General features: G+C 37.0%; 2 protein-coding genes and 1 long non-coding RNA gene across 4 annotated transcripts in view; 1 reads left to right on the top strand and 2 right to left on the bottom strand.

The window, feature by feature from the left end:
• LOC110846010 overlaps window positions 1-1,962 on the top strand; it is a 29,391-nt gene extending 27,429 nt beyond the window's left edge. For both annotated transcript variants that reach the window (XR_004834455.1, XR_002547554.2), the window contains one exon: window positions 1,659-1,962. This is a non-coding gene — a long non-coding RNA (uncharacterized LOC110846010). The remainder of the gene's footprint in view (window positions 1-1,658) is intronic.
• Window positions 1,963-4,896: 2,934 nt separating this feature from the next.
• Window positions 4,897-11,878, bottom strand: LOC110845832 (Bloom syndrome protein homolog). Its single transcript, XM_022092348.2, has 17 exons — window positions 11,645-11,878; window positions 11,464-11,547; window positions 11,210-11,399; window positions 10,562-11,145; window positions 10,178-10,482; window positions 9,940-10,096; window positions 8,798-9,297; window positions 8,418-8,478; window positions 8,159-8,319; window positions 8,004-8,085; window positions 7,355-7,905; window positions 7,090-7,285; window positions 6,825-7,006; window positions 6,542-6,734; window positions 6,346-6,443; window positions 5,958-6,236; window positions 4,897-5,858 (listed from the first exon to the last, which is right to left on the bottom strand). The coding sequence occupies exons 3-17, from the start codon at window positions 11,380-11,382 to the stop codon at window positions 5,283-5,285; spliced, it is 4,098 nt and encodes a 1,365-aa protein (XP_021948040.1). The 5' UTR covers window positions 11,383-11,399; window positions 11,464-11,547; window positions 11,645-11,878; the 3' UTR covers window positions 4,897-5,282.
• Window positions 11,879-11,981: 103 nt separating this feature from the next.
• LOC118434910 (alpha-protein kinase 1-like) lies at window positions 11,982-20,737 on the bottom strand. The gene is made up of 5 exons (XM_035849519.1): window positions 20,349-20,737; window positions 18,671-19,069; window positions 17,611-17,777; window positions 16,099-16,170; window positions 11,982-15,993 (listed from the first exon to the last, which is right to left on the bottom strand). The coding sequence occupies exons 1-5, from the start codon at window positions 20,458-20,460 to the stop codon at window positions 12,517-12,519; spliced, it is 4,227 nt and encodes a 1,408-aa protein (XP_035705412.1). The 5' UTR covers window positions 20,461-20,737; the 3' UTR covers window positions 11,982-12,516.
• Between the last annotated feature and the right edge of the window lie 665 nt (window positions 20,738-21,402).

The raw sequence follows: 21,402 nt of genomic DNA on the forward strand, positions 1-21,402 counted from the left end.
AACTTTGTAAATAGGTGTGTGTGTGAACATTCACATGCAATATGCAATTAGCTGGCAAGTGATGAATCCCTAATTTTGTGTCATCCTCAGCCCTACTTTGTAAAATTTGAAACAATTTGATGCAGACGCAGACTCAGATTGGATTTGAGGTTGGTTAGTCCATGATAAAATTTAATTTCCTCCAAATAAATGGGTAATAAAATTTCTAAAATTTTTAGTCAGTGAATATACGGAACGAAACCAATCATACGTATAAATTATATTATCGGACATTTGAATCGCGTTTTTGATGTCTGCATGAATGGTCAATCACTGCATTGTTTTCTGTAGCTGGCTGGCAGTTCATGGTGCATCAATAATCAAAATCGAAATTGAATCAGGATTACTCTTGAGTATAATCGGAAGTCAGGTTTTTGTTTTCATGTATGCATACAAGTCCCATTATTCCAATTATTGGGTTAAATATTTCTACTATATGATAAATATTGCTGCTTGAGATTTCTTCATTTACTACGTGACAAGCCAAGAGTTCCCTAATTTAAGCCAAAACAAACTCGCAAGCTAAATAATGGTCTACTTTCATTCTTGACAATTGTAAATGTTTTGAAACAAGTCTTTGTGCCGAGGTAAAGCCGTCAAAAGCTTTATTCTCTCGAATGTCATGTCACAGCGAGCAACTGCAAACAAAGCTAACCAACCAACGGCGGATTGCACAGACGCAACATAATTGGAATTAGGTGTGAACAATCGTTCTCCATTTTTGCCAACGAAGGATGCCAAGAGGGAATTACGACATTCCGATTCTAAATTGTGGAGCAAATTAGGCCTAAACAAACGATGACAATTGTTAAATATCACCATTATGTAGTTCATTTGGTTGGATTGAGTAAGTTATGGCACCGACAAGAGTTTTAAATTTCGCACTTAAATGTGTATATACTTCCGTTTTTGCTAAATTCTGGTGCGGTTTATAAAACTTGTCGTATCTGCATGTTTTCATTTTCCTAATAACACACACAAGTATGATATTCGTGAATTTACAATCTACGTGCACATAAATATCTCAATCTTATTTGATTAAGAATTAAATTTGTACATAGTGCTCCCGGAAAATAATTAAATAAGCAGTAACGATATGCTGATTTCTGATAATATTGACATCATAATTATCATATTCTCAAGGAATAAAGGAGAACAATTTGATTTGCGGTTGGTTAGTAATCATTATTGAGAATCGAAGGAACTGAGCCGGCTACGGTTTGGCTTGGTTGAAATTGAGGTAGGCAAATGAAGCCACAAGAATTCACTATCGCTTTCAAATATTTGAATAAATCAACGAGTTCAGCAGCATTGCAACTGATTGCAGTGCATTAATACTGATCCCTGAGTGCTAATACACTTGTACGCGAAGGAAAACAGCATGTTTACAATTTACAATAAGTATACTTCGTTTATTTCAAAAAACAAAGAATGCATGTGTTATAAATCGTATTCGACGCACTCAACGAGAGATTTGACCGATGAATAATGTAATTAAATGCAAGTCAACCATGTCATGTACATATATACATACAAAGTGCGAACTTGTGTATAATAGCAAGAAAAATTACATCCGCAACAGCTTTAAATGTGAACTAATTAGTTCTTATTTGATACAGGACAAAAGAAACGGAAGGAAGGAAGCACTACTAAACACCAGCTAATTAGACTTCAACTAATTCAGCGTTACAGGAATGCAGAAAAGGTGTTGATTAATTAATGGGATTACAAGTATCATGCTGATTTACAAGCAGTGATGGACTTGTGATGCCTATTTGATGTATTACTTATCCAATTTTCTCATGATACGTACGTAAATATATTCAATATTGTTTTTGCATGCTTGAGCAGTCGTTTGTTTTATGTACAATGCGTAATCTTAGCTCAATTGTATAATAAATTATGTTCTTGATGTTCAGCACACCATTGCGCATACTAAACGTGTATCTTGCCGAGTGCATAATTTATGCATTTTTCCATATTTAACTTCGGTTTTAAATAATCTTAAATAAAAATTTAATTAGGCTGATTTCCATAGTTTACTGGATTCTAGATTCGTGAGCTAGTACTAGAATCTGACCAAGGTCCTGAATTTTACTTAGTTACGGGTCTACATAAGGTTAGCTCATTTGATGGTAAATTTTGTGACCGAGAGCTTGGGACGAGTTTGGGATTATTTTTGGAAAAACCTACGTTGCTACACGAAGTTAAGGCCATTTTAATGCAAATTTATAAAATAATAATGATGATTGTCATCGCGGGCGGTGACCACGATTAATTTACATCATTTCCATAGCGCGGTACATGCAGAAACGGTGTCAATTATATGAAGATTTTATAAATTTGCATTAAAATGCCCTTAATTTCGCGTGGCAACGAATTTTTTTCCAAAAATAATCCCAAACTCGTCCCAAGCTCTCGGTCACAAAATTTACCATCAAATGAGCTAACCTTATGTAGACCCGTAACTAAGTAAAATTCAGGACCTTGAATCTGACCGAGTAAAAAGACTGTTTACATACGCTGACAAAAGTAGCGTCATGAAGATCTTTCGTTGAATGAAGAGCGTGACACACGGCAGCACTTGTAGCAAAAAGCAATATTGACGCAATAAAAGAGGACACAACTCAAGTTTGTCAACGACCAGTCATGCTTTTAAATGCCTACGCAATCCTGGTTCATTTATGGCTTAAACTGTCAGTTTGTACGGGTGTCACGTTTTATGACCTCATAAGCGTCACCCATACCTTGAGATTGAGTAAATAAAGCTTTGGGCATGCTCCAGTTTTGAAGATTTGTAACTATCACTATTTCATGCTGACATTATTTTTATTGCTATCACCCTCCTGCGCATTTGATTTGCCAACAAGCGTAGAACAATGCCGACTGGGGAGTTCTAGATTTAATTGAGATTCAGGGGAGGAATTAGAAGATTAGTCCAAAATTGAATGTGCCAGAAACTTGAACTGTTTGAAGGCAGTTATGTAGAAACAAAATTTCAGTTGCATACTTATTCCAGATGACACGACGACGGCCACGTATTTATGTACTTTGTATTTGTATTTATGCATATCGTCGTCTTACAAAAGGAAAATTTTTGATGATAACAGGCTGAATTCAAAGCCGATCTGAGGCGATGTACGTGACTTGTTGTTACAGGGCGTGTAAATGGAAACTTCTTTTTAATCGTAAACGATCAATGAATTGTAGCAGCAGCATATTCTAGATATCCCTCGTTTTAAAATTCCTCTGGGCATGAAATGGAAATCGTTGCATATGTATGCAAATGTCCATTGCAACATTAGCACGTGCAAGACTTTGTCTACCCACATACATACATACACACTAAACGTGTGCACTTTATGTTTTGCAAAACCATGTTGTTAATTACAATGCTTAGAGGAAAAACTGCACTGAACACATTGAATTGATTTCTCGACCAATAATAATTAGAGTGCTGTGAATCTACTCAAATTATATAAAGTAGGAAATTTACAGGAAAGATTCCCTCGATTTCTCTCTCGGACTTTGATTTCCAGTCCATTAAACAATTTTGTCCCTTTCGCTCAAACAAAGAGAAAAATTCTCAACTCGAGCATGAAATGAAGGTCGTTGTCTTTGGTTGTCGTTTTGTTGGAGAAGAAACTCGAGCGACGACAAAGAATCCTCAACGACACGACAAGCAGTTTGTTGGTTAACAATTTACTAAATTAGGCCACCTTCGTAATTTATGGTGGATCCTAATCAAAGCGAATAATTTACTTCCAACTCTAATCAACCAATATTCGAATTTTACTCCACCCTTAATAATTTGGTTCGCACATAAGAAAAAAGTGTCTTAGACGCTCGGGTGTTTCTAGATGTATATTATGTACACCTATTCTAGTCTACCGAAATAGAAGTGCTTGAACCTTGTGGTTTCCATTGTAGCTAGTTAGCTATATAAAAAAATCTAAATTTCGTAGCTCGTCACCGTCAATTAACAGAGAATTGTCAGCTTGTTTGCGGTCGCGTGGTAAAAATTCACAAAAATCACACGGGAAAGAAAGTTGTGCCATTTAGTTGTACACATTGAAGAGCAGCCAAAGGATGCAATACTGCGTTCCACACTATTTAGTATTTGTTGTAAATAAATTAATCAATTTCTTATAAATTAGCAGCTCATCTTTAAAATCGCTTTCATTGTCGTTCATCGGCATTTTTAGAGGATCTGCCTACACGAGGACCACTGTAATAAAATTTCTAATGGCCAAGGCTATCAAAGAACGTCTCTTGAATATTTGATTGCAATTACATCCAAACATGCACATCGGTGGGTAAACTATTTAATAAGCGCGTTTATTGTAAGCACTTTTCATCCTGTTACCATATTAATTTCGGGTTATGCAGATTAAGCTAATGTGCAAGTAATGATTAAAGTTAGTTTTGATCAATGGGCTTTGAACTTACAAATTATCTGAAGGTGTTTTTTTGAATCTTTGCATCATACACGACGCATTTTGTCAATGAAATGAAAGTGAGTTTGGCCAAGCCAATTAAGTAAAAGTGATCTCCACATAAACCAGACCACCATCTACACCACACGCGTAAGATACCGGCTCAGATACAATATGTACGTATACTCACAAAGACAAAGAAACCTACCTAAATCATAAACTGACCATTTTTACGCATTAAACATTTCAAAGGTGAGGTTAATTTGCATTAAACGACGGCGAGCGTTATGTAGTTACATACATTTTGTAAGAGAAATATTTTTAAAATTGTTGAATACCCAACGATGAATGAACAAATGAAACTGCGCGGAATGACTAATGCAATAATTCGTGGTGATGCAAATTTAAGATAACAGTTTCGTAAGATTTATGAAATATTTATTAATAAACAAATACAGTTGACACCTGTTTATGATGATCTATTAGTAAATTCTTACACGCAATTTCACATTCATTGATTTTAAATTATTAGACCTTTATTGGCGTTTGAAATTTTTTCGAGTCACAATCGGTAAATGACATTAATTTAAGTAATATAAAAATCCCACAATTGCAGGGTCGTATAGAAAAGTTGTATAAAACACACTACAAATCTGTAATTCAGTGTAAAATATTGTTCTGGTGATGCCCAACAATCTAACTCTGGTATGTCCCCTCTACATAATTCGTAGATACCAAATGAACGACTTTTCTAGAGTCAAAACTTCAAAAAAGGGAGCAATGCAAGAATATTTTTAAATCGATACGTTAAAAGTTCATCTTCCGCTGAGTAGGTTTTGGTAGCGGCATTAAACCTAAACCACTGCTGGCAGTAGTCTTTTTAGCAGGGGCAGCACTAGTTGAGGCACTTGAGCCTGCCATGTGGGAATATTTTTTGGGGGATCTAAAAGCAGTTGCGACTTTGTACGATTTACGAGCTTGGGTGAGGCCAGAGAATGTCCCTTTTGGAGAAAATCCTTTATTTCGAGCATATGTCGCTTTTTTCGGAGACTTTCTCTTTTTCCTCCGTGGTGCTTTTCTTTTTCTGATTCCAACAGACGCTGGTTTTTTAGCAAAATACTTAGACTTGGTGGCAGTGCGGTCATCCGCATCTATCCAGCCATTAGAAGATTTTGAAGTGCCAGGTTTTGAACTCTGGGTCTCGTACTCCTCAATGTTATTCGCTTGATATTCTGATAGCACTTTAAATTTTTCAGCCTTATATTTAATTGTTATATTCAACAATTTTTGGCCATATTTCAAAAAGTTAGCTTTCGTAACACCAGGTACACGAAGCATCTCGTCTGGGGTCTCTGGAGTTTGAATAGACATCATGCGTACGGTCTGTAAGTTACATATGTGTGAGAAATATTTATGGGATCAGTGTCTTCAAATTTTTACCCCCGTATGAGTACAAGTATGTCTGAATTATTAAATTATTACCTGAGCACTCATTATGTTGGCCCATTGGTTAATGTTAAGTTCAGTAGCAAGATCTCTCAATGCTAGAACCAATTCATCATAGCACTTTTGTTGTACTTCTCCCAAAGATCCTTCCAACTCAATATTGACTGTTGATTTAGGTGGTGCTTGTGCTTGTGAGGATTTCGAGGCCATTGAAAATTCGATCTTCACCTTCCCATCTTTGATTAAATCTGCTTTGGCAGACAATTTTAAATAAGCGTAGCTAATCATTGTGTCCGTAACTTCATGTACTTCTTCCTATGGGGGATCAAGATAGTTTTTGTGTAAATAAAAAAATGCATCTTACTAGTAACCGATCCATTTTAATTGCAAGGTCGAGGTCCAGGGGTATAATAAAATTTCTTACTATAAGGTATCCATCCAATACAAGTTTTCGTATCAAACGTTCAACCTCTCCTTTTTGCCATGATTTCAGAGCCCCATGACCATCAAATTTATTATGTCCTAATCAAAGAAATTCAGAAATAACCGTTGGCAGTTAATTGAACAATACGAAACTTTTTTAACATGCTCATAACTAAATTAGGAACGTGGAACAATACCTGCTTCTACAATTTTTTTATGCTCACTTCCTTTCATAATATCAGCAATGTGCAGCAAAGTGAATCTTCCCCGTGGGTCAGCAAGCCGACCCCCTCTTGCAGACGCAACTCGCGTGCCAACAGCATTGACAAGATAAATAATTTTGACAATCTTTTGGCATTCTACAGTGACGTCCTTGGTCAAGTAGTTATCCTAATGTTTAAAATATTGGGATAAATTTAAGAACTATGTAATTTAGAACTTTAGACTTTAATGGTACATGTGAACATATATACGGCATACCGTTTGGGTACAGATATCGCACGCGGTTAGTCGACTTTCTTTGCAAAGTTTAACTTCAAATATTTCCCCAAAATATTGAAGTAATTGAGCTCTCCGACAGTCCGTCTTGTTCTCACAGTACGCCACCATTTGAAATAAGTTGTCAAGATGATTTTTTTGAGCATGGTAATTGGATTTTTCACCTAAAATCAATAAAGTAATTTTTAATTTACTGTAAATTTAAATGAGCCATTTGTACTTATAAGAAAAATATTTAAAAATTTACGTTTCAGCATGGATTGTATTTTTATTGCATCGCCGTATGAATAGAATAATATGCAATTCGAAATATCTCCATCTCTTCCAGCCCGACCAGACTCCTGATAATATCCTTCAACACTTTTTGGCAAAGAGTGATGAATTACAAATCTCACGTCAGGCTTGTCAATTCCCATTCCAAATGCAATAGTGGCACAAATGACCTGAAATAATAGTTCAAAGATGTTCATTATGTAACGTTAAAGAAAGTATTTTTAATAAATCTTCCATACCTTTGTTCTATCTGAAATCCAATCTTTTTGAACACTGGCACGCCTATCATCTTTCAGCCCAGCATGGTAGCTCACGGCTTTAATTCCTCCCTGCTGGAGTGCTTGAGCCATATTATCACAGTCATTCCTAGAGAAACAGTAGATTATCCCAGACTGTCCACGATATGGGCGACTATTCAGAAGTTCTATAACATCTTGAGAACTATTGCCCTTTCCACGCTTTGCACGAACTTCGTATCGCAAATTTGGTCGATTGAAGGAACACATGAACCATTTTGATTGTTGAATGTGAAGTTGTTTTAAAATATCAGCTCGAACAACAGGCGTTGCAGTAGCGGTTAAAGCCATCATTCGAACTTTTGGATAACGTTCCCTTAAAACGTGCAATTTCGTATAATCAGGTCTAAAATCATGTCCCCATTGTGATACACAGTGAGCTTCGTCAATTACAAAACGAGCCAGTAAATTTCTTCTATACAGCGATCGAAAAACATCTTCCAATCGTCCAGAAGCTGAAATTTTTTCAGGTGTGACATACAATAGTTTTAACTCTGAAATACATTTAATAAATTCCAAAATTAGTCTTTGATACGATGATTAGGTATGCTCGTCTTTAGTATATAGATATCGATTAATTAACTCAACGCACTAGGATCATTTCCTTCAAGTTCATTGTACACTGCTGATTGGTCTGCCATGCTGACATCACTTGACAGTTGAGCAGCACGAATCTAAACAGATAAAATGTACAATCATACAATCGGTAAGTGTCGATCTTGATAATTAGATAACCGTAAATCTTACATCAAGAGACGTCAGTTTTTGAACTTGATCTAGAATAAGCGCTTTAAGTGGTGATATTACAATAGTCACTCCTGGGGAAATTACTGCCGTTAACTGGTAACAAAGGGACTTCCCCCCTCCAGTAGGCATTAAAATAAAACAATCATGTCCAGCCATACAAGCTAATAAAAAAATAAAACAAATATCACATAATGTACTCATGTACGACATTGAATTTGATATATCATGGATTGTAAAAAAACTGGCAGTCTTGGCTTACCGTTAATTGCTTGTAACTGAATTGGTCGGAAATTTTTTAGTCCAAAGCGATTCCTTAAAACCTAGAAATCGTATTTGTAATATACAGGGTGGTTAAAATATCACGCCACAATGGAAAATTTTTCAATGGGAAAAATCCCTAAATCCCCATTAGTTACAAGATTTTGGATTAAGATTTTTATAATTATTATCAAAACTGGTGGAAAACTGATGACGAAATTCTTAGAACATTGAATTTTAGAGACAAAATTTCGGTAACTAATGGAAATTTACAAATTTTTCCCATCGAAAAATTTTCCATTGTTGCGTGACATTTTAACCACCCTGTATAAGAGTGCAGACTTAACATTGTTACTAACAAACAAATATATATATTCTTACTGTAAGCATCGTCTTTGAATGTCCGAAATTAAATCCATCAAATTCGCCAGTGATTCCATCATTGCGAACATCGCCCAAAAAACGTCCAACTTCAAGTTTTCCCGGGTCCATAAATTTAGAAGGAGAAATAATACTACTATTAAGAAGCTTGCTTTGACTCCCTAAATTATTTTTCTTTGGGGTGGTCATCCCAGTTGACGAGTTATTAAAGTTGTAGGAGTTGTCAGTGCTTGGAGTATTGTATTGGTTTTGTTCAAATTCATCCTCGTCTTCAATGTCAAAAATTTCATCATCTGGAGCGTCTTCACCAAAGTAATCGTGTTTCGGAATATCTTGGTGTGGTCTCTTGCTCGATGGAGATCCGCTAATGTCAATAACTGATCGGTCAGCAAAATTACTGTAACCACCACCACCACAACTTGTATATGAATTTTTAGCTTGAGTCGGCTTGGTTGAATTGGATGTCCCCGATTTGGCAAAATTATTGTTACCCGGTTGGCCTGTTGATAAAAAATAAGAATTAGATCTATTAGTTCTTTCTCTTGTAGAGTACTACTACATATAAAATAAACCGTAGTAACGTTAGAAGTAGCTCACCCTGTAATAATGATTTGGTTATAACTTGCCCCAAAGGTGCAGAAAAATGCAACAAAATTGATACATAATTTTTTGCAATTATGCACTAATGGTGCAGAAAAATCCAACAAAGTGGATCAATAATTTTTATGCAATGTTGCACCAATGGTGCAGAAAAATTAAACAAAATAGATCAATAATTATTATGCATCGAGGAAAGTCCAAAAATTGTGCATCACTGGTGCAGAATTACCTACCAACGATCAACGATAATTTTGAAAAATGTATGTCAAAATTGTCTAATAAAATCCGCCGGGTAGTATGCATTATTGGTGCGTTATGCATCTAAGCCCCCAATTCTTTCGCATCATTTGGTGTTTCCGAATGTCAGATACCAACGGTGCTATTAATTTATGAAAAAATGGAGCAGGGAGTTATTAATATGCATCAATTAATGCAAAAAACTCGTCAACAGACAGACGGACGGACGGACGGACGGACACGAGGAATTCAATAGCTCTCGTGCTACGCAGGGCGAGCTAATAAGGGCAAACTATTACACTCACCTACTGAAGAAGCAGCCATATCCCATAGTTCAATCAAAGACACTAAGTTTTTTTCCGCAAGTCCCAACAGAGAGGCTAAAACACTAGGGGATTTGCATCCTCGAAATATTGAAACTGTGTTCCGTAACAAATCTGACGACAATGACCTCACATCGTCCTATAAATAAACATGTTTATATGAAACTATTAATCCTTGAATATCTAAAACTCTTCATAAGAATTATGAAAATACAAATACCCCATTTTGAACCCTTTCTATCAAATCCTGTACCACTACATCCGGATCTGACTTATTTTCGGATAAATTGGCACTATTGCTCTGATTGACGTTGGGTGGTAAAATATTTGAGTCATCAATTCCAGCTAACAGACTATCTATTTCATCATCGTCTCCAAACATATCGTTCTGGTCAAACAAATCTTCGTCCACGGCATGACTCATGTCTACACCTTCTTCTTCGAAATCAGTTTCTTCACCTTCTGCATCTTCAAAATCCGTTTCGTCATCGTCCTCGTCTTGGTCTTTTTCCTCGGTTTCTTCCCCTAAATTAGGGTAATACGAGTATTTATAAGTATAAAGTGATACCATTATCAACTAACAAATTAGTAAGTAATAAAAAACCTTCGTTCTCAGTGTCCCCATCGGATTCTTGGTCCGACTCAGAGTCGCTCATTAAGACAAGCTTTCTCTGGCAAACCACCCGTCGTTTAGTTGGGGGTTGAATATAATCTTCGGAAGTAGAGTCGTCTTGTTTAACGGAACTATCTTCCTCTTCATCAGAACTTTTACGCTTATTATTTTTAGAGCTGGAAGAATCATCGTTACTAACATACGGCCCTATATCGGGCTTTATATCAGGGCTGGCAGGAATTACTGTACACCCGTCGTCGTCATCATCATCATTATCCAAGATGGGAGGAGAGTTATATCGAATTGGTTTGTTCTTATCGGCTAATTTAGCTGCCGTGTTGGACGATAGAAATTTTTGGGAAGAAACGATGGGTGATCCCGGAATAAAGTCTTCTTCATTCTCACTACTGTCGTCCATGGAGAATCCTATATTGAAATTAGATACAGCCGGTTTTGCGGGTGTGGGGTTTGCGGAAGAAATGTCAAGTAGTGATGAACATGACGAAATGTCAGACTTCTTGGGTGGAGACGATGGTTTTTGCACAACTTCGTGACCATTGTAAACGCAAGGTAACCTAAAATTACATTAGACTTTTATGGATCATTTTTTCACCTATGGTATTCGATCAATGTCCTTACACTGAGACAGTAGGTTTTGACGACTTCATATTCATGGATAAAGCATTATTCAAACTCATAGCGATTGACCCATTCTTTACACTGGAACTACTGGATACAACAGCTGAAGATACGCTGGTGATGTACACATCATCTGAAGTTCTAATCTTACCCTTTCTTGAGAGGCTACTCATTGTTGTGATGTATGTCGCTAGAATTTAGACACTAATTAATAATAAGTATTGAAAATTATATCCCTCAATATCTCTCCTTACGTTAATCCATCAGTCAAAAATTATAGAGGAGGATAGTCTTCTGGATACTTAATTATAAATTACTTAGTCCAATGGATGAGAAATCTATAATAAAGAATATATAAGAATCCATAAGAATAACTCAATGAATGGTCGTAGACGGTAGGTTTTTGTAAACGTATGTAAGTAATGTAGTTCATACCTAATTGTCATTATTGTTCCGTATCAAAAAAATGCAAAGATGATGAACGAAGGACAACTTATCAGTCAGGCAGTATTATCGTTAAAGCTGCTGGATTCACTTTTAGTGCCTTCAATTAAGAACTCGTTACCAAGTAGCTTCTGGACTAAAACGTGAGTAAATTTATTTAAAGAGATTTTCAAAACTTTTAAAAATTAAAATGTTTTTGTTGGGAACAGGGATTTTTAACGGGACTTCCCACGATCTCAATCAACCTCGCGCTGTTTACGGGTACGATGCAACATGACAAGAAAAGAGTCTACTGCTGAGGATTGATTCTCAATAATTTCTTAAAATGTTGCATTAAAATCTTTTTATTTCGTTTGATTTCTTGATATAAAAAATATTAGTATAAACTATTTTGTATCACTTAAATACTCGATTTTATAACGTGAAACTTTTTTCTGTTTGGGACAAAAGTAACGTTGACATTTGATATAATATATACACAAGAACGTGTAGCATGCTTTGATTTTATACAAACATATTTTAGTACTTTTTTGCTATTTTGTATATCCAGTTTTGACATGACCAGCCAGCAATCGGTCAATTTTTATTTTGCATTTTGCTATTAGCCCAATGCTTGATCGGCACTTGTATACTTTTAATCGTCTCATCTTCAGTGGTGCTGCTGATGGAGGCAAGGTGAGACAAATGCTAAATTCACAAGACAGCAGTAAATTCTACTTACTTAACATAATGACTCAAATTAATGAAAACTTCAAGAAATGCATATAAACGATTATAAAAAAATAGGACAACTCTAAATTAGCGAGCAAGTCTTTGGGTTCTTGTTTTTATACTGATGAGAATAACAAGATTTTGGCTTTTATCTAGGCGGAATTACTCTCCTGGGTCGAATTCCCAGCTTTCTCTCCACTGCCAAAATAGTTTTGCCAAGCATTTGCCATCCTCTTTTTGGCCATGGTCGATATCCTTAGACCAAAGTTTGAGGTGGACACGGCTGGAGCAGCCGTGGGGGAGGGGGCCACGGACACTGGGGTGGAAACAGACTCTGCCACTGCGGAAGTGTCGACGTAAATGGCGGAACTGCTAGAGGTGGACTTATTAAGGACGGCCCCAGCCAACCTTTTCCCTCCTGGAGTGACAATTCTATGACTTTCTCGGTTATATTGAGGGGATGGTGGTCGTCGAGTGGTACTGCTCACTACAACATTGTTAAACCTCTCTGTGACGGTGGGGAAGGGTGTGGTATTGCTTTTTGGATGCGCCGAGTAGGAAAAGTCGACCAGGCGCTTCGTACTCGTGGCACCGGGGACGCCTACTTTGAGACTTCCGGTCCCTTCAGGGTATTTGATTGTGGTGGTGATGGCAGAGTTGGCAGGGTATTGAATATTTCTGTGCTGGGATTCTTGGTTCGATCGTTGACCTTCATGATGCTGCTTTTTTGTATTCGAAGGTTGCTTGTTCCTTTTCCCGTGGTTATGTGGGAGGTAAGAATTTTGTCGATGTCCAGGGCTCGTAGAACTAACACTGCTCTGGGTGGGAGCTGCGATGAAGGAATTTTGATTTGTGAAAGGGGTGGGTGTAGCTTTGCTGGGAGAACTGTCCTTGTGGAAGGCAACGAAATGATCATTGGTGAAAGAGGGGGCAGTGGAATGAGGAGGAGGAGGTCGCATTGTAGAAGAGATTTGACCCTGTTGTTGTTTTTGTTGGCGAGGGGTTGGAGATGCCAAATAGTTTAGCCCATTGGGGGGTGGGGTTGGAGATGGAAATATATTGTTAGCTATGGAGTTGGTAGCTTTGGAGGGTTGTTGTTGATGAGACAGGATTTGTCGAGAGAAAGCTGGCGAGGCTGTTGTAGCGATTGAAATGAAGCTGCCAGATTTGAGAGACGTGAAACCATCCCTGAAATGATCCTGGGAGGAAGAAGGTAGTTGAAGATTTTGCGAAGGTATTTGAATTATTCTTTGATGAAATGGGGTGCTTGGAGAAGCCGAGGGTGAAAGTTGATGTTGCTGATTTTGGAAATGTTGATGATTAGGTGGGGCATTTTGGGTGTGGTGATGGTGACTCTGAGGTTGAGATTGAGACGCTACTTGGTGAAAGTTTTGCTGGGGCTGAGTCTGTTTATGAAATTGGTGGTTAGGTTGGGGTTGAGCGTGTTGCTGCGGTTGTTGTTGTTGTTGGAACTGTTGGTGTATTTGCTGGGGTGGTCTTTGATTATTGTTGCTATCTTCAGACCTTACGGGAATGTGGTGAGCATTCTGCGAATTTGGCTGCCCATGCCCTTGTTGAGGGTGATGTTGGATCTGTTGTTGATTTTGATGAATATTTGAGGAAGTGGAATGGGAGCCAAAGTGACCTTGTTGATGTGTATTTTGTTGTTGAGCCTGATGAAAATTAGGACTTGACGTTACAAAATTATTCTGAAGAGTGTGGGCTGTGGGAGGAGGGATAAAATTGGGATTGTGATTGGGATGTTGGATTTGATTTGGCGAAGGTGTGGAATGATTAATTTGCTGCTGATGATTATGATTTTGCGTTTGAGAAACAGGATGAGTGATGATAGTCTGGCGGATGCCTGGGAATTGGTTACTGGGATGATGCACATTTTCGCCAGGAAGTTGATGATACGGACGTGTTTCTGGAGGGACCTGAGTACTAAAATCGACGTTGATCTTATTATCGTCCCTGGACCTGTCTGCATCAGAGTATGCATTGCTTCGTTGTCCGTGAAAGTGGGGATATGCAAAAAGGTCTTTGCCTTGAGTTCTGAAACTTTTTAAACTTTCCAACTCCAATCTCTTTTGCTTATTCTTCTGCTGTGATGGACTGTATGGATATTCGATATTGGCGTTGATCGTGCTGGGAGAATACATAATCTCACGTTGGCCATTGTAATTGGTATACTGATTTGACCTTTGACCTAAATGAAGATTTGCTGCTTTTTCTGTACTACTGAAGCCCAATGGTTGTGGAGTTGTCGATGACACAAAATTACGATTGTTATTTGGTTGAGTGCTTTGAACAAATCCAAATCGGTCCACATAGCGCTGACTGTCCAAATCAAGACCTGGAGGTCGCAGTGTTGAAGTTATCAGAGTTGGCGTGATTTGAGTTGGGGGGACAAATCCAGCTTGGCCAAGATTTATACTATTCGACTGGTCAAAGATGTTGACCGGTGAAGGGCTGGTTGTTGGAGACGGTGGTTGAAGAGATCCGATGGACCCAACTTGTCGGTTTCCTACGTTATTTGGATTGGGGGAAGGTTGAGGATGTATATGCTGAGTTTGAGGTACCACTCGCATAACAGATGAATACGTAGTTGAAGTGCTTCTAAAAGTAGTTGTAATAGGTGCACTTGTCGTCCTTTGGTGGTTGACGTCCTGTTGATAACCGTTATTTTGTCTCCCTTGTTGCTGGTGGTTGTTAAATTGGTTTGGATGACCAAAATCTTTTGGGGTCTGCAAAGTTGATGATCCATGATTGTACGAAGGAATTTCAGTATTGATACTGACAGGCCGTGCAGTACTGCTAATGGTACCACTGAAAGTAATGACGGCTTGCTGTTTGCCTCCTTTCGGTTCAATGTTCACGTTTACGAGTCTAGGAGTAGTGTTAGGTCGCGATGAAGGGGTGTGGATTGTAGTGACATCCGGTCTCTGCGTGGTAGAAACGCTTCGATTCGTGTGGTATTCCACAAAGACCTGATTTTGCTCAGGACTGGAATACGTTCTACGTGCTACTTCGTTGGAAGGACTTTGGTGATACTGATTATCATTTGATTGCTGCTGTTGCTGGTATCCACCCGTGAAGGAGTTTTCAGTCGACGAAGATGGTCGATCTGTAGGATTGGTTGGATTCTTTTGCATTCGATTGCTGAGCATATTCTGGTTGCTGGTATATTTCTGGGAAGCAGTGTATTGCAACTGATTTTGATTATAATTTTGGTGTTGTTGTTGATGTTGAGACTCCTGTTTAGATGAAATAACGGGCAAATAGTTTTGGTTATTCTGGTTATTATTATTATATCCGGTGGAGGTTGGGTGTGGAGGAGGAGGAGATTGTTGCCGTAAGACTTGGTTCTGTCCGATCGACGCTACACGAGCGACTTGGTTGCTACTTTGAACTTGATTAACAAATCCATTCGAGTTTGGTCTGGGCACAACAGAATTAACGAAAGAATTAGCTGCACCAGAGCTTCCGAGGGGTGGAAGCCCCTTGTGACCTCTCGTTGGCTGTCCATCAATTCCGACACCAGGACCAGCATACAGAAACTGGTTTCTGGAATAAAATTCTGGTGCCGTATTACAGTCAACGTTGAACCACCAGTCGCAAACAAAAACCTAGTTGAAGGAATTCAGATTTTGACAAAATTTATTTTATATTAGATTATAACTTGACGAAGAAAGTGGTTTAAGACTACTACTGATTATTGTATGAGTTATTACCTGCTGGTTAAATAGTGTTCCGTTGGGGCATAAAAAAGCATCCATGCGTTGTTTTTGGCAAATCCAGAAGACCTAAAAATTCAAAAATATGTATGTCATTTATCATTTTGCTATCATACTTGAACATGAACTACATAAATAGTAATGATTGTTTTATGTTTTATTTTATGCTTTAAGCGTAATGTTATAGCATTTTTATAAAGTACACATGCATATGTATCTAGTGTATCTTTATTTATAAGTTGTAAAGTTCTTGGAAGATACATCAGTATTTAGATGTCATTATCAATAGAACAATACTTTAGACAAGCTTTAGAGCTCACATCATGAAATTGATCAGTATTACGAAACAACATTTTTTGATTTGGGAGCTTGACTTAAAATTTTACAAATCTTCGCATGCTTTCTCAAAATTATTTTTTATTATTTTGTACGCTTTTTATTATTTTTATGCTTTTTTACTAAATCTAAAATTTTTGAGGAATCAACTTCAATATTCTTGATACTACATACAATCTAAAATTATTACGTCACTGGTTGCCCTTTTTCTCGAACTCTATGAAAATACAAATAATAATAATTGATGTACACCACATACACATACACATCGATACAATTATGCATTTATCACGCTTTGTTAAGCGTTTAACTCATTACTTCTGCTTCTTCATTTCCATTAAGGCAACAATTTGAGTCACAATTGCACAACACAATGCAATTGACTTCTACTTTAATTTCAAAGGAAGACTTAATATAAACGGTATACTAAAACTAGTTATTGCTAACCAGCGTAGCCGCAATAAATGTACATAAGCATCACGGTAGATAAGCATGTGTATTGAAAAAGTGTGTGAGTTCCCACGCTTTTGTTATTCAATAGTTGCATTTTATTGTCAGTTGCCATTCTTGTGATGCTCACTCTGCTCTATTTACGGACGATAGTGACGAACTATGTATGCAGTTTAGCAAATTTGCTGATATTATATCACAAATGCAAGTAATTACTTCATTTCACTTTCTTCCTCTGCTTGTGCACCCCTCCTGAAACTATATGAACTACTTGAACTACATACCCTAATCCTACGCGATATGTTTTTGAAACATAGCATAAACTTAAAATAAATTTTTAATTTACAGTTTTTTTGGGCATCTGAAAGCTGTCAAGTTTGGGTGCCTTCCTCACATCTGGTGTTTAAATTTATTATTTATTGCAATTGCTCATCACTTTAGTATTAAATTATGCAACTTCCTGTCAAAAACGAAAGTACTTGATATAAGTAAATGGGAGTGTTTTGAAAGGAAGTGCCTAAATTGCATGAAAATATTTGATACGAATTCGAGTCCACTTTGTCTATAGGTCATTCACTAGCTAATGCCACGTACGTACACAAGTTGCATGTCAAATAGTGAGACGATGATTGCAAGTCTTCCGAAATCCCATTAATTTATTTAATTAAGTGAAACTTAATTAACTCCACATTGGGAAAAATGTACTCAAAGTTAGTAATTTACCTGACAGCGAGCCTCAGTATCGGCGTAGTAGCCCGGCCATGCCTGATCTTTGCATGAGAATGAGGTCCTCGGGATGCTGGAGAAAGTCGGATAATCTCGACCTGCCTCGCCTGGAATTGGTTTCCCATCTCCGCTCGTGTCGAAAAAGTCGTCCCTTCTCTCAATTACTGTTGAGCATAAGTTAAATTAACCAAGAATATTTATTTCACGTTTTCATATAATATTTGTGTCATTTCATATAAGAATGAGTAATATGAGCGATTCAGATTCTTTACAATTGCAATTTTATGATGGAATTGCCGGCTCAAAATCTTGCAAACGTTTGTGGATTTACTCTCAAAAATAGAAATAAGGGATAACAAAATCATAATTTGTTGAATGTAAATATAACTACAAACAGACAGAATTATCAAATTGGTGGAAAATTATTAGGTTAGATTCATATCTTTTCTCACGTATCCGTCACAAATATTAAGAGTTGGCTCATCTTGGTTGCAAATACTGTGTCTCTTTTCCCATTTTAAACCAAGAACCATTTTAGTTGCTTGATTGGCAACCTGTGACCTGCACTCTTAATTGATTGCAGCTGAACTTTGGATACGTTCCCAGACCAAGTTACAAAACACATTAAAACATGTGTACGATAGAGTGAACTATTTGGTGAATTCAAGCAGTGGGAGCGACGAGCTTCTGACACAAGAAAGTTCCCATACAGCCCTTAAATTGAGTTGAGCGTGATCATATTGCGAGAATTTAATAGCATATTTACAGAAATCTTATTTTCCATACACATGTTATAAACCTAGAGTTTAGAATAATGATACCAACAATTAGTCAATTTCTTCATACATATGACACATTTATGAAGTTTGTTTGTTTAGAAATACTAATTTCGTCACTTCATGATCATGTTTTAGATATGCACAGAAAAAATGTGGCAATCAGAATATTCTTGAACTTTAAAATTCTAGCTGTTGCGACCTCATGTACCAGAATTACACACATTTGCGAAACTCTTAGAAATCAATGACACATCAAAAAATAAATTGTAAAAACTTACTCGTGGTTGCTGCCGGAACTTCGTCCAATTTTGGAAGATTTGATGGGAAGCCCAACCTTGGCGAGAAAAAACTCGAGTCTGGTTTCCTGTCCAGTGAAGGAAGGTAACCGGATGAGGATGAGGATGAAATGTCATTGTTTGTCAATGCAGGTGGTGGCCGATCGCTTTCGAACTCTACGAAAGGAGGAGGAGAGGAGTTTGCGACCTCATCGAAGGATCTCTCATCCAACGGAATGTCAGTGTAGCCCCGTTGAGCTTGGCGTTTATCTTTCTTGGAAGCTTCCAATGTTTCAGTCGAGTTTAATGAGATGACTAATGTTGTTGAATTTGTAATCGTACTTGAATTTTTGGACGTTAAGCTATTTACTGTTGAATTAGTTGCATTTTGAGAGGATGTTGCTAAAATCAAAAGGGAAGAGTATTCATTGATAACTGAAATATGCATATTGTACAATCGTGGAAAGAGGTTGCCGAATTATCGGGTTTGTGCTTTAATATATTCAAAATAAAAGTTTTCATCGTGCATTCTAAATTATTGTGTATTGCATATTTTGATCAACTTATTTTTAAGTCGTATTTCCGGTGCCATTAAGTAATGTCCCTAATAAAATCATGCATTGAGTAAACTGGATCATTTGGATGGCAATCAGATAACTTGGCCTAATGGCCGAAGCATGATTTAAGCAAGATCTATCTTTCAACAGTAGTACTTATTTCCTGTTTTTTAAACCTTATCACCTATTGTGGATCATGCCAATTACTTGTAATTCGATATTCATTGTACAAATTGGCGAATTTAAGATGTATGCATCTATATAATTGGATCTCAACTACATACTTACGATTAGTTTATTATCCATATATCACTCAATGCATATGAATGCATATAACAAATTGATCCACTTTTGTATGCCCCACCTAACACCGCTTTCTTGTCAATACCGACAAAATACATAAAATCAAGAAATGCAGTATGAAATTTGCCTTTAGCATACATATGAGTTTATTATGACGGGTCGCTGACTAAAGTAATTCTTTTCGGGAAGATACATGTAAAATTAAATTAATAATCTGTACATATTAGCCCACTGTCAACATTTCTCAAGTTTTGTCTCAAGTCCTGTCATGCAGATGTACAAACAATTTAGATTTCATGTGTATTTATGATTTGCCATTAATATCAAAGTGGAATAGTTAATCTTACTGGCACAACGGAAAGCAAATCTATTTTGATCCTTGAGTAATGATAGCATATAATCAAAAATAAATATATGGTAGTTAATTAATTGTCGTTTCTCATCTTGTCACCAGAAATCCTTGGATTGGACACCATGTGCACATGATTTAGTGTAAAATTAGCAACTCACTAATGGCGAAAACTTATTAGAGCAAAGAGGACTATCGGATTCCCATACCTCGACCAAGATACTCATCCTCAGTGATTAACCATACGTTTTGAGAAAGCACATTACTAAATTTGCATAAGGCATGAATAGTAGTCCAACACTGCTAATTGCAACAAAGCTTCATATGTAGATGCAACACCACCTACTAAATACATGAGAATTTAAGATATTCATCTCTAAAAGTGGCGACGACGCTCATTTCAAATGCATACAAAAAGCCATGAACTAATGATTTTAATTTCTTGACAAGTTTTATTTTTATTTTTACGTACCTTGGAGCAACAAAAAAATAACTATTAATTTTCTGATGACACCATTCCAAACAAATCGAGTTTCCATTTCTCTCGCCGATTTTACTCCCACTTTGTTGTGGGGTGCACTCATTTGTTTTTTACCAATAATAGGTCCCGCACTTTAAGTTTCACATTCACTTGACAATTTAAAAACGTTTCTTCTTCCACTTGTTATGCCATCGCCTTCTGGAATTTCGGTGGATCCATTCTTCACCGTTTAGAACTTATCTATAATTGGTTATTTTATGAGCTATTTGTAATAATGAAATGACCAACTTTGGCTGAGCTATGTAGATGGGTTTTCCAAATGACGCTGTATGAAAATGATGTGCACACGAACTTGCAGAAATCGAAAGTGTTACTGTTAGCGAAGCGGATGGGAAAGAGAGCTTTATACGGCGGATGTTCTTTTGACATCATAAACAGGCAATATGACGATTTTTTCTATCACATAATCCCACACCACAGCTAAGGCACTAACATTGTTAATTCCAATAATCATCCTGCTAACCCCTTCATATTTATTGCACGGCTGCATCGTAATAACGCAACGCTCATCGCTCAAGTCTCAATTAGATCAAACATATTGTTGAGCATTTAGGTAAAACGGTATTAGCATTTGTTAGTGTCAGCAGTCAGTCATTTTTAAGCTCGGCGTAATAATATTAATGGTCGAGTTTATCTTCATTCAGCCCCATTGTTGATTGTGCTAAGAAGAACGATATTATTAGACTCGAGTCGTGCATTTGTTTCCCATTCAGACATCGACTTTTATGCAACCATTAATGTGAGACATTTAAATATCATTTCGTATCATTTGACACGACGCCCTTCAATCAGGCTTTCTGAACATTGACACTACGCAAGAATAATAAAGACAACACTCATTGCCAATAAATCCAACTTGCTCAATCGGATTACAGGAGAAATGCTTGTACAAATGTACGTGTGGTTGTACGAGTGTATTCTACATCGAGACACCAAATCTTTAAAGTTATTCACAATCGTGAATAACTTTAAAAAAGATTTTCAT

The sequence above is a fragment of the Folsomia candida genome, unplaced genomic scaffold, assembly GCF_002217175.1.
Source record: "Folsomia candida strain VU population unplaced genomic scaffold, ASM221717v1 Fcan01_Sc003, whole genome shotgun sequence".
Taxonomy (NCBI): domain Eukaryota; kingdom Metazoa; phylum Arthropoda; class Collembola; order Entomobryomorpha; family Isotomidae; genus Folsomia; species Folsomia candida.